Consider the following 15,294-nt stretch of genomic DNA (forward strand, 5'->3'; position numbering starts at 1 on the left):
CGACCAAATCCACGGAATGGATGCAAATAAGTATGCCGCTGAGGGAGGGAATGGAAAAAATAAATCTATTAGTCAGACATCTCCACTTCCATCGTTCCATGACGCCTTAATTGGTAAGCTCCATGAATGGAGTGCGTAGGCTACGATGAACCATCGCACCATACGCGACTCTACATGGAACATTCGTTGCGTTTCACCAGACACACCTTAAATGGTAATATCTTCAAGAACTACGAGTTTTGCTACATCTGTGCCATAAATTCCCTAAATGAACCATCGACTCGACTCAACTTCGCCTACATGGTTTTGAAGATTTTCATCGAGCGTTCTCTTTCGACGACTAAGACGATGACGTAATCTCACGCATCCATATGGTGAAGTTCAGATCATTTTACGACTCGTGACCAAGGCAGACAATTTCTTTCTCAATATATCAAATACTCTTCAGAAAAAGACAAAGATGAATCTCATTTACAGAAATAATTTATTAGATCATTTCCTGTTTTTCTCGTTCAGAAGAAACTTTCGGGAGAATCCAAAGTTTAATTTGTTATACACCCGTTTGTTTCATCTGTTTGTTTGCTCAGTGCGTTATGGCGTGAGAAAGTTAGTATTCCTCAGCACCCTCGCCCTCGCCCTCTCCGGAGTCCATGCCGACTTCCTCGTAATCCTTCTCAAGGGCAGCCAGATCCTCACGGGCTTCGGAGAATTCACCCTCCTCCATACCCTCTCCGACGTACCAGTGCACGAAGGCACGCTTGGCGTACATCAGATCGAACTTATGATCCAGACGGGCCCAGGCTTCGGCAATAGCCGTGGTGTTGGACAACATGCACACGGCGCGCTGCACCTTGGCCAGATCGCCACCGGGCACGACGGTCGGCGGCTGGTAGTTGATGCCAACCTTGAAGCCGGTCGGACACCAGTCGACGAACTGGATCGTGCGCTTCGTCTTGATGGTGGCGATGGCAGCGTTCACGTCCTTCGGCACCACATCTCCGCGGTACAACATGCAGCAGGCCATGTACTTGCCATGACGAGGATCGCACTTGACCATCTGGTTGGCTGGCTCGAAGCAGGCGTTGGTGATTTCGGCCACCGACAGCTGCTCGTGGTACGCCTTCTCGGCCGAGATGACCGGGGCGTAGGTGACCAGCGGGAAATGGATACGCGGGTACGGCACCAGATTGGTCTGGAACTCGGTGAGATCGACGTTCAGGGCACCGTCGAAGCGGAGCGAAGCCGTAATCGACGACACGATTTGGCCAATCAGACGGTTGAGATTCGTGTAGGTCGGGCGCTCGATGTCCAGGTTGCGACGGCAGATATCGTAGATGGCCTCATTGTCGACCATGAACGCGCAGTCAGAGTGCTCCAAAGTGGTATGGGTGGTCAGGATGGAGTTGTACGGCTCAACGACAGCCGTCGACACCTGAGGGGCTGGATAGATGGCGAATTCGAGCTTGGACTTCTTGCCATAGTCCACCGACAGGCGCTCCATCAGCAGGGAAGTGAAACCGGATCCGGTACCACCTCCGAACGAGTGGAAGATCAGGAAACCTTGCAGGCCCGTGCACTGGTCAGCCAGCTTGCGGATGCGGTCCAGCACAACATCTACGATTTCCTTGCCAATGGTGTAGTGGCCACGAGCGTAGTTGTTGGCAGCATCTTCCTTTCCGGTGATCAACTGCTCCGGGTGGAACAGCTGGCGGTAGGTTCCGGTGCGCACCTCATCAACGACCGTGGGTTCCAGATCGACGAACACGGCACGGGGCACGTGCTTGCCGGCGCCAGTCTCGCTGAAGAAGGTGTTGAACGAGTCATCACCTCCACCGATGGTCTTGTCCGACGGCATCTGACCGTCCGGTTGGATTCCATGCTCCAAGCAGTACAACTCCCAGCAGGCGTTGCCGATCTGGACACCAGCCTGTCCGACGTGTACGGAAATACATTCACGCTGCAGAAAAAGAAACGAATAGTTTAGAAACTTGAAGTAGAATGCTGTGCTTTCTCAGCTTGATTCGAATGCCATTTTAATAAAACGTGGATTTGGTTGTTCATCCCTCGTTAGTACAACGTGGTCATAGTAAAAGACCAAGATGTGAATTAATAAAAGGACTTTTTGCTTTTGCCTATTCTGATTAAAAGTCTAGATTGCAATAAATGAGCATAACGACTTTTTGCCCAGGTTAGGCGTACGAAAGCAGAGAAAATACTTGGTTAAATTTCCGATAATCAAGTTCAATGCTGATGCCTCAAAGGAGCCGACGCTTCATTCAAATTCAAGATGGCGTCATCATGCGGCAAAACGCATGACTCATGCCCAGGAACATGGGGCGTGATGGAAAAATCGATTGGGCCAACGCCCTTTCTACTGACCTCAAAAAATCCTACAAATTAGGACAAATTAGAGACTTTTCACTGCGCTCAAACAATTTTCTAACCGAAAAGTTGAGCTAAATGCCATTCGTTGGGTTAATTTTCAATTTAATAACCCAGCTGCCGGCGGATGACGTGGAAGATGAAAAAGTAAGGTTATCGGAGACACCCTTACTTGTTTCAATGGATATGGCTCACACGATGTATTATTCAGACAAAATTCTTATGAATAGGCTTTTACTCACCATTTTGCTTGATACGGTCGATTAGCACTTCACAGAGAAAAACTTGAGAAATTTAGTTCAATTGAACTTTTCGTCAGACAATCCGCTTGTAGCAGCTTACTAGGACGCCTTACAAACAGAAATGAATGGTTCATCGACGATGTTCCACGTATATATAACATCGAGAGGAACAGCTCGAAAGTGGAACGACGCTCTTTCTCAGAGCATCGACCGTTATTTCTAGTGTTGTGCCTTATGAATCTTTCTCCTAAGATTCATTCAGATAGATTCACGAATCTTTTGGGATACGAATCTGGAAATGTTAATGAATCTTTTGAAACCATAATGAATCTTTCATGGATCTTTCACGAATCTCCATGATTCTTTGATTTGCATGGATCATGCGACGAAACAAAAAAGGGGTCCCTCTATCCGTTGTTAGCTCATCAATTTTCGTAAGTTGATACATCTGTGGGATATATGAATCTCTCATTAAAAAATTCATGAATCTGAATTTGCATTATACAACTCTAGTTATTTCTAAACTCTTTTTCTCTCAGAAGTTCAAAAAGTTTTATTGTGTGCAGAAGATGCTGAATTTCTCTCGAGAATCATTTGAAAACATCATTGAATTATCAAAATTCGGATTCGGAGATTTGGATTTCAGAGTGGCTTTGAGTTGAAAGATTCGAATCCCAACAGGGTACCCACCACTAGAATGGCTAGCTGCCCAAGGAACAGCTCGAAACTAGAACGACGAGTTTGAAAATTTGCTATTGTGAGCAGATTTGCGAGCGTCATGAACCATCGCTCAACAACCCGCAACTTTTATTTACAATTTTTCATTGGTAATTGCTGTCGTGTGGTTTACCTTGGAAAAAGTAAAAAGGACTTTTACCAATGATGGCAGTGTGACGTGTAGTTTTCAGAACGAGGTTTGCAGAATGTGATTTTCCGTAGGTTACTCTCTCAGATGAAACACTACGGCGGTGCGAGCAATTTGTCGTCGTCCTCCTCTGTGCTGTACTCCAGTCTGGGCTCGGAAAAAGCGACCGACAGCAACAAAGTCAACAGACAATCGACGATAATAGAAACAGGAATGTATTTACGCGACTGGCGAAAAGCGCTCAGATCTCCTCCGTCGTACAGGATAGGCAATCGTACGATACGATTGCAGGTCCATTTCACCTGGGTACTGGCGACTCTCTGTGCGTTACTGCTGCTTGTATTATACATATCCTCCAGTCCGACGTACAGCGCCAACAATGTTCCAGCGCCCAGTAGCTTCCTGCGCAACACGGCCATCGTGTACAATCACACCTATCCGCTGACCAGTCCCATTATCAGCAGCGGTATATTTTCCTTCCGGATAGCCATAATTGCGGATTTAGATACCAGCTCAGCGATGTCAAAGACCCAATGGGGTAGCTTCTATTTAAAAGGCTACCTAAGCTTCATTCCATCCAAAAGGTCAATTACGGTGTCCTGGGATGATGGCGATCCGAAACAGTTACGGTCCGGTTTCGCTCTGAAAGGCCGAGGGATGGAGCTCTCGGAGCTGGTCGTGTTCAACGGCAAATTACTAACGTTTGACGACCGCACCGGGCTGGTGTACGAAATCGACGGGGATAAAGTTGTCCCCTGGGTTCTGCTCATGGATGGCGATGGACGCACGAGCAAGGGTTTCAAATCGGAGTGGGCCACCGTAAAGGATCAAGTGCTGTATGTCGGTTCGATGGGCAAAGAATGGACGACTTCGGCAGGCGATTTCGAGACGAGCGATCCAATGTACGTGAAAGCAGTCACAGTCCACGGAGAGGTAACTATTCATTGATTCCAAGCCACATGAGCATCAATTTCAAAGTCTCCCTTCTCAACAGGTGTACCACTTAAATTGGATCAATAACTACAAAGCCATTCGTAAGGCAATAGGAATCGAATGGCCTGGCTACATGATTCACGAGTCCGGCGCATGGTCGGACGTGCACAGGCGATGGTTCTTCCTACCTCGGAGATGTTCACGGGAGCGCTACAATGAAACACGAGACGAACACATGGGATGTAATTTTCTTATTTCAAACGATGAAGCATTTCAAAACATTCGCGCAATCGAACTCAAACGAAATGGCGTGCCGTCGACCCACGGTTACTCGAGCTTCAAATTTTTACCAACGACCAACGACGAAATTATCATCGCACTGTCGACGGAGGAACTGAACGGCAAAACATCCACCTTCATCAGTGCCTTCACGGTGGAGGGTGAGGAGTTGATGCCAGAGACGCAAATTCCCACGAACTACAAGTACGAAGGGTTCGAATTCATTTAAAATGCCACTGTGGAATGTAGTGCTTCAGGCGGGTCGGAGCCCAAGGACCAGGTCAATGTAAATATGTAGCGGCGAATTCCTCCTAATAGCAGCTAGTTAGATCAATTTTGTCAATAGCAATTACAGTATAGCGTACTACGTAGTACCTGGAATGGCTTTACGTAGTACCGAAAATGGATGGAGTATTATGCAACAGGGATGCCTAGGTAACTTTAATTGTTTGTCATGCGTAAAATGATACCAAATGCATAAACGGAGAGCAAAAGAGGGCAGTCACGATGCATTCGTGTAGGCTCGTTGATAAAACAAAAACTATTTATCAATCTGTTGTGATAACAGTTTTTCTTTCCTGTACAGAGTTTTTTTTTATTAAATGCAAAACACACATTCGCTACAGCAGTAAATAAAAGTCGTTTTTTAACTTTAAATCATTAATTGAGAAAGTAGTAGATAAGGCAATACACATGTGACATCCTGCGCCTGGCATATAACAAAAACAAACCATTGCCAGTTCGCCGGAAGGAAAAGCACAACGAGTCATCTCTCTCGCTCACGATTATCCCTTAGATTAGTGGTAGCGCTTAGGTTTGACTTCATTCGTTGCTGGTCATCCTTTCGGGGCGGAGCTGCAATGCGGCGAACTCCGGCCAGCGTGTGAAAGTGCTTGCTAGGTGTATCTTTAAAGTCGGACAACATTGGAGCATAATATGCTGGAGAAGCCAAGACTTCATTGTCGAGAAAGAGTTGTAAGATAAACGTGTACCGTGTACGTGTGTTGTGTAAGCGTTCCAGTCGGAAGTCGGTAAGTTGGTCCTAGTAAATTACACTTTGCCAAACCCGTTATCAGTGTCGTTTGTTGTCGTTCGTTCCGCTCAAAGTACATTTAACGCGGCACTAATCAGCCGAACACCGGGGGATCATTTACACCAGCGAATCTATTTCCAGCGTCCAGTATTGTGTTGTAAAGTGTATGAAATTGAAGTGGAGAACGAAGTGATACTCCTGGTTATTTAGGTGTTTATCTTGTGGCAGTAGAATCATATGTTCCGGTTCCTTGAATGCCACTTTAAGTGTTTACCAAGCTTTCAAAAAGGACAATTGATTATAAGAATACTTTATGTCCAGTTCGAAACTCAGTGAAGAGGGCATCAAGATATCATATAACCGAATCGAAATCGTACGGAATTAATTGTTTCGTCACAATGGGCCTATGCCATTGATTTTGCCGCGCTGCGGTTAACCGATTTGCATGTCCTGGCGCAATCCGCAAAGAGTTTCTGCGGGAAAATCAATTTCTTCGATACACTGCAGAAAAAAGTGTGCAAAAAGGATAGTGCAATCACTGTCACACAAGAATTTGAGTATTCTTTATCATTACGTATTATGTTTGTTCTTTCTCTCAAATGTCTTAGCCCTCCTTCACCTCACCTCTTTGTACGGCTCCCGCGATACCGACAAGTGATTGGTGGATGGATTTGCTAGTCGGCGGTATCCACTCCGGTTGAGTTATTGATTATCGTTAACTATGTATACCTACGCATGAAATGATGGAACAACTAAAGGACTGGGAGTACGTCAAGCAGGGCATCGCGTTGTGGCTCAACAACATGCCAAAGGCAGCAGAGGAGAGCTTCAAGAATCGACCGTCCAGTGTGCATATCGATGCAGGTCACACATTCATTTGTTTCATGGTAAGTACGACGTACGGAAGACCCTTCCGGAATTTTTCCCCTTTTCTTTGCGCCCTGGGTACTCTGTCCATTTGGGTAGACGACACCAACTAGGCGCCTCCACCAACATAGGTCCTTTTCGTTTTGGTCGACAAATATTTTGCTTTCTTTTCATTCACCTTCTTCACCATGCAAACATGTGACCATGGGGCGTATGACCATTGTTTGCATTGCAAGAGATGCGAAAGGATGTCTATTTACTGTCCCCTTAGGATGTACACACATTTTGAACATCTTAGCCAATATGCCGCGTGGTAGTAGTTGGGCGTTTTATTGTAGAATTTTACATTCGCGAGCATGTTCTATTGTAGCACATCCCTTGAAAGGTTCATGAAACAATGAAACAATGGAGTAACAAGGTTTATATGCAACGACATCCATTCCTGCGACGTCTGGGCCAACGCTAAGGACGAAGTTTGCCCTGTTGGATAGGAATAAAGCGTGCAATTAGACATTGCTTCAGGTAGTCCAGTTCTTGTTGACGCTCTTCTATTTCTTGCACAACCGACTACGCTTCATCTGATTCATCACTTTCGCCGGACTCTTCCGATTATCCAGAATCAGAATGGTGTTCCATTTGTTCTTCCTGTATAGGATCAGGTGCGTCTGCAATTTGGCCTTCTTTTGTAGTTTCTGCTGGTTCTACGATGTCCAGTGGCTCCTCAACCGAAGCATTCGGAGGATCAAATAGCTGCATTGAATCTTCCGAAAGATTACGGCGCGTACAGTCCGAGGCCTGCAAAGGCCTGTAGCCCGACAAGTTACATGAAGTAGTAACCCGAGTTATCTTAACATGAAGTAATGTCATGGTTTAGTAAAGTATGAACGAATGACCATTGTTTGTATTGCAAGCAAAAGGACGTCTATTTATTATCCTTTTAGGATGTACATGCATTTGAAAGGCACTGAAAGGTGGAACATTGTTACAGAAAACAGAGTAACACGGTTTAGAGCATCTATGGACGGATGCCGGTTCTGTTACGCATGAGCCAAGCAAACCCACATGTGCGTGGGCCTGCTAGTTGGAATCTATCCTCAATAGGAATAAGACGTCCAATTAGATATCGCTCCAGGTATTCCAGTTCATGTTGATGTTCTTCTATTTCTTGCACAATCAACAGCTCTTCGTTTGATCCACCGCTTTCTCCGGACTCTTCTGATTCATCAGATTCAGAATGATCCCCGTGAGCATGTGGATGTTTGGGTCCTCGATGTGGGTCAGAAGGAGGATCTCGTTCTGGTGCTTCATCTCGTGGCTCTTCGCCTTCCGCTGGATGTTGTTCCAGTGTTGGTTCTTCCTCCCTTTTAGGTTGTTCTTCATGAACCAGTCGTTCTTCCAGTGCAGGATCAGGAACGTCTGCTTGTTGATCTTCGTACGCGGGAGCAGCTGGCTCTACGATGTTCGACGACTCCTCTACCGGAGCATTCGGGGACTCAGAATCAGCTAGCTGCAGTGAACCACCCGGAACTTCTGGGACACTGTTGCCGTCGATAGCTGCCGCTAGCCCGACGAGAAGTACGACGGCAAATGTAACAATCTTCATGACGGAGGTTCCTTCCGAAGCTTCCTTTGCACAATGAAACGTTGAAAATTTCCGTTATGATATTTATACCGGGAAAACATGCACAGGCAACCAACTTAAAGCTTCAATTAAATTTAAAAAAAAGACAACACATTGCTATTTCGATGGCAAACAAAATCTTATCATAAAAGAATTTCATGGTTTAGTAAAGTATGAACGCATGACCATTGTTTGTATTGCAAGCAAAAGGTTCTCTATTTGTTGTCCTCTTACGATGTACATGCATTTAAAAGTACTGAAAGGTGGAACATCTTAGCAAATATGCGGCATGGTAGTAGATGGGCATTTTATTGCATCAATTTACATTCGTGAGCAGGTTTGAATGGAATACATCCTTTAAGGAGTCCATAAAACGCACAACGGGGTAACAAGATTTAGAGTATGCGACGGGGCAGGCCCCTGGGACGCCGGGACCAACGCCAAGGACGAATTATGCGCGCCTGTTGGCGGGCAGGCTGAATAGGAGTAGGAAGACGTCCAATTAAATAACGTTTCAGGTAGTCCAGTTCTTGTTGGCGTTCTTCTAGTTCTTGCACAATTGCCAGCGCTTCATCTGATTCATCACTTTCGTCGGACTCTTCTGATTCCTCAGATTCAGAATGATCCCCGTGAGCATGTGGATGTTTGGGTCCTGGATGTGGGTCAGAAGGAGGATCTCGTTCAGGCGCATCATCTCGTGGCTCTTCGCCTTCCGCTGGATGTTGTTCCTGTGCTGGTTCTTCTTCACGTCCAGGTTCATCTTCCCGTGTAGGATCTTCTTCCCCTGCGGGTTGTTCTTGTGCTGGCTGTTCTTCCTGTGTAGGTTTTTCTTCCGGTGCCGTTTCTTCTTCCGGTGCCGTTTCTTCTTCCTGTGCCGGATCTTCTACTTGTGCTCCTTCTTCTTCCTGTGCTGGTTCTTCTTCCTGTACAGGTTCTTCTTCCTGTGCAGGTTGTTCTTCCTGGGCAGGGTCAGCAACGTCTGCTTGTTGTTCTTCGTCTGCTGGTGCAGCTGGCTCTACGTTGTCCGACGACTCCTCTACCGCAGCATTCGGGGACTCAGAATCAGCTACCTGCAGTAAATCACCCGGAACTTCTGGGACACTGTCGCCGTCGATGGCTGCCGCTATGCCGACGAGAAGTATAACAGCAAATGTAACTAGTTTCATGATGGCGTAGGGGATTCCTTTACACACTGAAACGTTGAACACACTCGTTGTGGTATTTATATCGGGAAACAGTAGACAGATCACCTACTTGAAATTTTAATCAGTTGAAAAGTAAAAGAGACTGCATACATTTGCCATTTCGATAGTAAACAAAATCTTATCATATAAAAACGTCTTGTTTTATTCAAGTGTTTCTCGCAGAGAAAACCCGCCATTCATTTTACTGCAACGTGTCATGTCATCGTATTTGCAGTACTGAAAAGACAAGTGGAAACCATAGCAAGCCGTTTTTTTTTATCTTAATTGCATTTTTTTAATAAAACTAGGTATAACGGCCCCGTTACACGGGCCCATGTTGATGAAAGATGAAATTTGCATTAGAATCTAGTAAAATTGTGGTAAATTGAGTTTCTCAAAGCTTCAGTCCAGTTAGAAGATTGAACCTGTATCAAACTGTGAGATGCCAAATTCAAATTCCCAGTTATTCTGATATGATAATGGCTCACTGGCTGCCGTATGGCATTCTCATGGCTGAATGGTAATGAAAAATTGATCGGACCAAACAGAAGAATTGTTGATCACTGAAGACTTTACCTGAGGAATGTGTTTTACATTGTCCGGATAGAATAATTTCCTGATTATCATAATGCCAAATTCAGCCAAAGAAAAATAACAGGGCCAATACCAAAATAACAGGAAAAATGTGGCCAACTTTAGAATCACGCAAGAAATATGATTTTCTCCTGTGATTTTCTGAATCCCGTTGATAGTAAAATGGTCAAGCCATAGGGACTGAATGGCTGAAGCTGTGCAATTGTGTTCTTCTCACCATCTTAATTTAAAAACCGTTAAATTTAAAAATACAATGCAATAGGTATAGTCTTCGGTGAGTTACCATACAAAGTTGAGGTTTTGCACTATTTTAAGTGCATCACCTTGTTCAAGTAAGGACATCAGCCGGAAAATATCACACATATCAATCATTTCAAACACTACTTTTTTCGAGTGCTCGTTTTATGAATTTTGCTATCAAAGTATCCTTTCGTTTTCTCAAGCGAGCTGATTGCCATGGTGATCAAAGTACAGAGAAACGTAGACGATAGGCTCTGTAAGCAGACAGCCGTAGACTTTGTAAGTTAGCGCTTAAGGTTCCGCAAAATTGGCTGTGGATTGTTTAGGAAATTTTCTAATTGTGTTTTTTAGAGGCGCGTGTGTGTTTTCGTGTGATAGACGGTTCAGAAATTTGTGTTTTGGGAACTGACCTGTAGTGCGTTTTTGTAAGAGATTTTTTGTGATTGTGTTTTTGTTTCGGTGATAGTGTTTTGTGTCGAAAACTGTGATATATGTGCTTGTCTTTAATTGTTTTTTTATATTTTTTGTGTTTGAACCTTTCGAAGAATTGTTCTTGCATTTCCGGTATTAGAAAATACACAGCAAAAGTGATTTAATTGAGCTGAGCTAGCTTGCCCGCGCCCTTTGAACACGGATTTGGTGCACATTTTTTTTAACCATGTTGAACAATTAATTATCAATCAAGTGTTTCCTTGATATATCTGATCAACCGAACACATAGTGCCCGGGAACGGAATTTTACAACATTTAGAACCATTTTGCAAAACCAGTTTTCCTTTTTTCCCATCGAGTTGGTTTCCCCAGGTCAACTGTGATTGCTATAGTGATTCTTCAGTTTTTCCCCAAGGAAGCTGATTGCTATGGTGATTAATGCAATGCAATGGGATGAGCGTTTTGAGAATTTCCATACAAAGATGAGGTGTTGCAACGATTTTAGTGCGTTACTTTATCCAAGTAGGAGCGTTATCTTTGGAGCGTGACGTTAAGGATTTTTTATAATAAGACTAGGTAAAACGGCCCGGTTACACGATCCAGTTACCGGACCCGATAACAGGACCCGGTTACAGTGCCCGTTTACAGGTCCCAGTTACAGAGCCCGTTTATAGGACCCGGTAACACGGCCCGTTCACAGGTCCCGGATACAGCGCCCGTTGACTGATCCCGGTTACAGGGCCCGTTTACAGGGCCCGTTTACAGGGCCCGGTTACATTACCCATTTACAGGACCCGTTTACAGGACCCGTTTACATGGCCCGGTGACACGGCCCGTTAGCAGGACCCGTTTACGTGGCCCGGTAACACGGCCCGGTTACACGGCCCAGTTACAGGACCCAGTTACTGGACCCGGCTACAGTGCCCGTTTACAGGGTCCGTTTACAGGACCCATTTACATGCCCCGGTAACACGGCCCGTTAACAGGACCCGTTCATGTGGCCCGGTTACATTGCCCATTTACAGGACCCGTTTACTGGACCCGTTTACATGGCCCGGTGACACGGCCCAGTTACACGGCCCAGTCACAGGGCCCAGTTACTGTAACCGTCTACAGTGCCCGTTTACAGGACCCGTTTACAGGACCCGTTTACAGGACCCATTTACATGGCCCGGTGACACGACCCGTTAACAGGACCCGCTTACGTGGCCCGGTAACACGGCCCGTTTACAGGGCCCGGTAAAAGGTCCGTTTACTGGGCCCAACCTTATGGATGTGATGTTTTATTGTTGATTTTATTCTGCGTTGGTTATTTTCATCACGTTGCAGCACCACCTTTCCCAAGAGTAGCTGCAATGTTCGAAAAAATTGTCCCCCAAATCAAAAAGTATCATTTCCTTCCTATTACAAACTTTGAATGAAACTGTGTAGCAGATTTTCGCTTTGCTTTGTTTTATTTTCCGAAAAGGTAACCATCGATAATCAAAGTAACCATCGATTACCAAAAATAAGAGTGCATGGAAAATGTCCCCTTCCATCCTGCATCCTTGGTATCCTTAGCAACAGTATAGCGTTATAGGGGAAACTAACGCGTTAGCTGAGTGCATCTCACTTTCGCCCTCCCTACGCTCGCTTTCAATGCTATTGCTATCTAATAACAACGTCACCTCTAAGCGCAATTTAAGAGGGCGATGTTTGTGTTATCTAAGTTTATTGCTATGAAATATTTAGCAACAGATCGAAATATTTTAATGTTAATTAACATTTCAATTGCATTCGATCTGTTTTTCAAACTAACCACCACAATTCTTTCTGCTTATTTATAGAATGCCGTGATATCGTGGGAAACGGAAAAGATGAACGAAGCACAGTCGCGTCTTCGGGAGTTGGAAAAGCAGTGCGCCGGTGATGTTGGATGGCTCAAATCGGTCCGTTCGAAACTGTTTGGTCATTGTGAGAGCCGCAAATCTTTAACCGAAACGCTCGAGGAGCAGATCATTCTGGCCGACAGTCAGCTGTGCTTGGCCATACTGGTGTCGCTGAGCCAAGATATAAGCGGATTTATGAAGGGCGGCTGGTTACTGCGAAAGGCCTTTAAAGTCTATCAACATACGTATCAGCAGATTTACCAACTGTACATTGGCACTTTGGAAACCGACGAGGATGCTGCCGGCCCGCAAGCTCCATTGTTTCAAAGGCACACCGCAGATGGGACACTGGCAGAACCGCTCGATTTAGGGACTCCTTCCTCCACCGCATGGACGGTACCGAACTCGAACCTCCAGACACCCGAAGGTGAATGGTAAGGCGGAAAGTGGTCCAGCCCTAGCAAATGGTGAATGAAACATGAATTCTTTATACTTTACAGGTCTCCAATCCAGTTGGAAGCATTACGCAAATCACAAACTACAACATTTGAGTCAATGCGGGACGTTCGCCATCCACCGGGCGAATCGGCCCGTGGAAGTGGTGTGAGCTTGGAAAAAAGTTTCACCGCTGATTTAATTGGACTTCGTGGCAATGTGTGTTCCAGCATCGAGTCCCTCGAAACTAACGATTCTTCCACAATGTCGTGCCGTGTACCGAGAAACCATATGTCACTTGATTTGAACTTACGGAAGGCTGGTAAAAAGAATGGTATCAACAACCCCAGCGGATTAGAAATGTCCGTAAAACATGATCCTACTGAAAGGTAAACCAGAAATGTTTCTCGAATGGCAACATTGATAATACCTTTACTTGCTCCTCCTTCTATTTGCTTGCAGACACATCGAACCACACGAAATCCAAAGGTTGATGGGGGCCGTGAGTTTTGGATATGGAATATTCCAGCTAAGCATTTCGTTGCTACCTCCGAGCCTTTTGAAGCTGATCAGTTTCCTCGGCTTCGAAGGTGATCGGGCGATGGGGATCGCATGTTTGAGATTTTCACGACAAAGTATTGACATGCGTGCCCCGCTGGCCACGCTGGGACTGCTTTGGTACTATACCATCGTGACGCCATTCTTTGCCCTCGATGGTTCCGATTTGAGCAGCGAGATTAGTGCCGCCCAAGAGCTGATCGATGAAGCGAGTGATCAGTTTGCAAAATCGTCTCTGTTTCTCTTCTTTCGTGGACGTGTCGAGCGATTGAAGGTTTGTGATGGGGTGACATTAAATAAAAAGGATTCGTTATGTATAACTTCACTATTATTACAGTGCAATATCCAGGATGCAATAAGAGCCTATGAGTTTGCCTATCGTTCATCAGCGCAGCGTGAAATAAAGCTACTGTGTCTGCATGAAATCGGCTGGTGTCGGTTAATCCAACTGGATTACGGGACTGCGATGAAGAATTTTAAAGAACTTAAGTAAACTATCGGGATGTAACATATGATGCTTGTACGATGAATTAACAGATTTAACCTTTCTTTACCCTCCCACGCAGGACATGTAGTCAGTTTTCGAAGAGTTTTTATTCATATTTGACAGCAATCTGTGAAGGTGCCTTCGGGAATTTCTCGAATCTCGTCCGGTGGCGTGCGGATATACTGGAATTGATAAACCGATCCTCCCAGAAGGTAGCTAAAGTCGCTGTCGCGGGTAGAGTCAGGTTGATGTTCTTGATAATTATTATTTTATTATTTCAGGACTCTCAAATCGAGAAGTACATTTTTCGCCGTTGCTTGAAATTGCCGCGAGCGGAAAGTGGCGAACCGCCAAAGTACAATAGCTCGCTGTATTGGAAGTATCTCGTATTCGAGATGCTATTCCTCTGGAACGCCTTGAACACTTGCAACGTCGAGCAGTTGGAGAGTATGGTTGCCGATTGTTCACAGCCAGTGGATGCCTTTAGCGAACCGATGCTAGGCATTTCGCGCCTAATTCTTGGAGCCTGTCTGTGCTGCCTTACGCGATACAATGAAGCGATTGAAGCGTTCCGGGAGTGTATCGCTCTGCGCGAAGCATCTTCCGACCACCAACAGCAGGACGTACATGTTTCGGCATTTGCTTACTACGAGCTGGCCGTACTGTTACTTCGTCAACAGCAACACGAGAAGGACAGGGTAGAAGCGCGCAGGCTGCTTGTGTATGCTCAACATACCTTCAAGAACTACGACTTTGATAATCGTATCAGCGTTCGTATCCATTCGGTGTTGAAACGATTGGAATAGGTTTCGTTAACGAAAGCTGATAGAGAGAAAAGCTTGTCGCGCTTCGCAAAGAGTTAAAACGGGACGTTAAATAAGTCATAAGAATTGTTACGCTAGTGCCTTACTCATGAACGATAGCTTAGAAACCAAACAATAGCATAACACGTTTTATAATCTTTGAAAAAACTTATATTTTTTGTAACAAGCCAGAGGTGTTTGATTCCAGCACTTTAAATCAGGAGCAATAAAAGCACCTCATTCCTCCCAAGGCTACAAAAGGCTGTAGCTTTAACTCGTATTAATCAATTGCAAGCAGTTAGAACCCAAGCGCAAACGAAAGAGATGAGAAGTTTTAACCAAAGCTGAAGAAGAGATAGGAAGGTATTAGGAGAGGTACGTAAAAAGCTGAGGAAAGTTTGGTATCAATAAACAAATACACAAAAGTTCAACAATCGCCAAGAGACGTCAACTGAAAACAATAAATTTCTA

General features: G+C 45.1%; 3 protein-coding genes across 3 annotated transcripts; 2 read left to right on the forward strand and 1 right to left on the reverse strand.

The window, feature by feature from the left end:
• Window positions 1-465: 465 nt before the first annotated feature.
• LOC131286154 (tubulin alpha-1 chain) lies at window positions 466-2,741 on the reverse strand. The gene is made up of 2 exons (XM_058315045.1): window positions 2,625-2,741; window positions 466-1,957 (listed from the first exon to the last, which is right to left on the reverse strand). Exons 1-2 carry the CDS (start codon window positions 2,625-2,627, stop codon window positions 608-610), a joined length of 1,353 nt encoding a protein of 450 aa, XP_058171028.1. The 5' UTR covers window positions 2,628-2,741; the 3' UTR covers window positions 466-607.
• A 730-nt stretch (window positions 2,742-3,471) lies between these two features.
• On the forward strand, window positions 3,472-4,950 carry LOC131286155 (apyrase). Its single transcript, XM_058315046.1, has 2 exons — window positions 3,472-4,422; window positions 4,484-4,950. The coding sequence occupies exons 1-2, from the start codon at window positions 3,577-3,579 to the stop codon at window positions 4,928-4,930; spliced, it is 1,293 nt and encodes a 430-aa protein (XP_058171029.1). The 5' UTR covers window positions 3,472-3,576; the 3' UTR covers window positions 4,931-4,950.
• A 1,426-nt stretch (window positions 4,951-6,376) lies between these two features.
• On the forward strand, window positions 6,377-14,872 carry LOC131288998 (tetratricopeptide repeat protein 39C-like). The gene is made up of 7 exons (XM_058318187.1): window positions 6,377-6,621; window positions 12,499-12,974; window positions 13,041-13,364; window positions 13,438-13,807; window positions 13,871-14,022; window positions 14,100-14,232; window positions 14,302-14,872. The coding sequence occupies exons 1-7, from the start codon at window positions 6,475-6,477 to the stop codon at window positions 14,824-14,826; spliced, it is 2,127 nt and encodes a 708-aa protein (XP_058174170.1). The 5' UTR covers window positions 6,377-6,474; the 3' UTR covers window positions 14,827-14,872.
• Window positions 14,873-15,294: the final 422 nt, after the last annotated feature.

The sequence above is a fragment of the Anopheles ziemanni genome, chromosome 3 (assembly GCF_943734765.1).
Source record: "Anopheles ziemanni chromosome 3, idAnoZiCoDA_A2_x.2, whole genome shotgun sequence".
Taxonomy (NCBI): domain Eukaryota; kingdom Metazoa; phylum Arthropoda; class Insecta; order Diptera; family Culicidae; genus Anopheles; species Anopheles ziemanni.

Bases quoted from the DNA above. Each gene is read 5' to 3' on its own strand.
- LOC131286155 (XM_058315046.1), top strand. From the start codon at position 3,577: ATGAAACACTACGGCGGTGCGAGCAATTTGTCGTCGTCCTCCTCTGTG. The intron at 4,423-4,483 runs GTAACTATTCAT...CCTTCTCAACAG, and splicing joins CAGTCACAGTCCACGGAGAG to GTGTACCACTTAAATTGGAT.
- LOC131288998 (XM_058318187.1), top strand. From the start codon at position 6,475: ATGATGGAACAACTAAAGGACTGGGAGTACGTCAAGCAGGGCATCGCG. The intron at 13,808-13,870 runs GTTTGTGATGGG...CTATTATTACAG, and splicing joins GACGTGTCGAGCGATTGAAG to TGCAATATCCAGGATGCAAT. The intron at 14,233-14,301 runs GTAGCTAAAGTC...TTATTATTTCAG, and splicing joins TAAACCGATCCTCCCAGAAG to GACTCTCAAATCGAGAAGTA.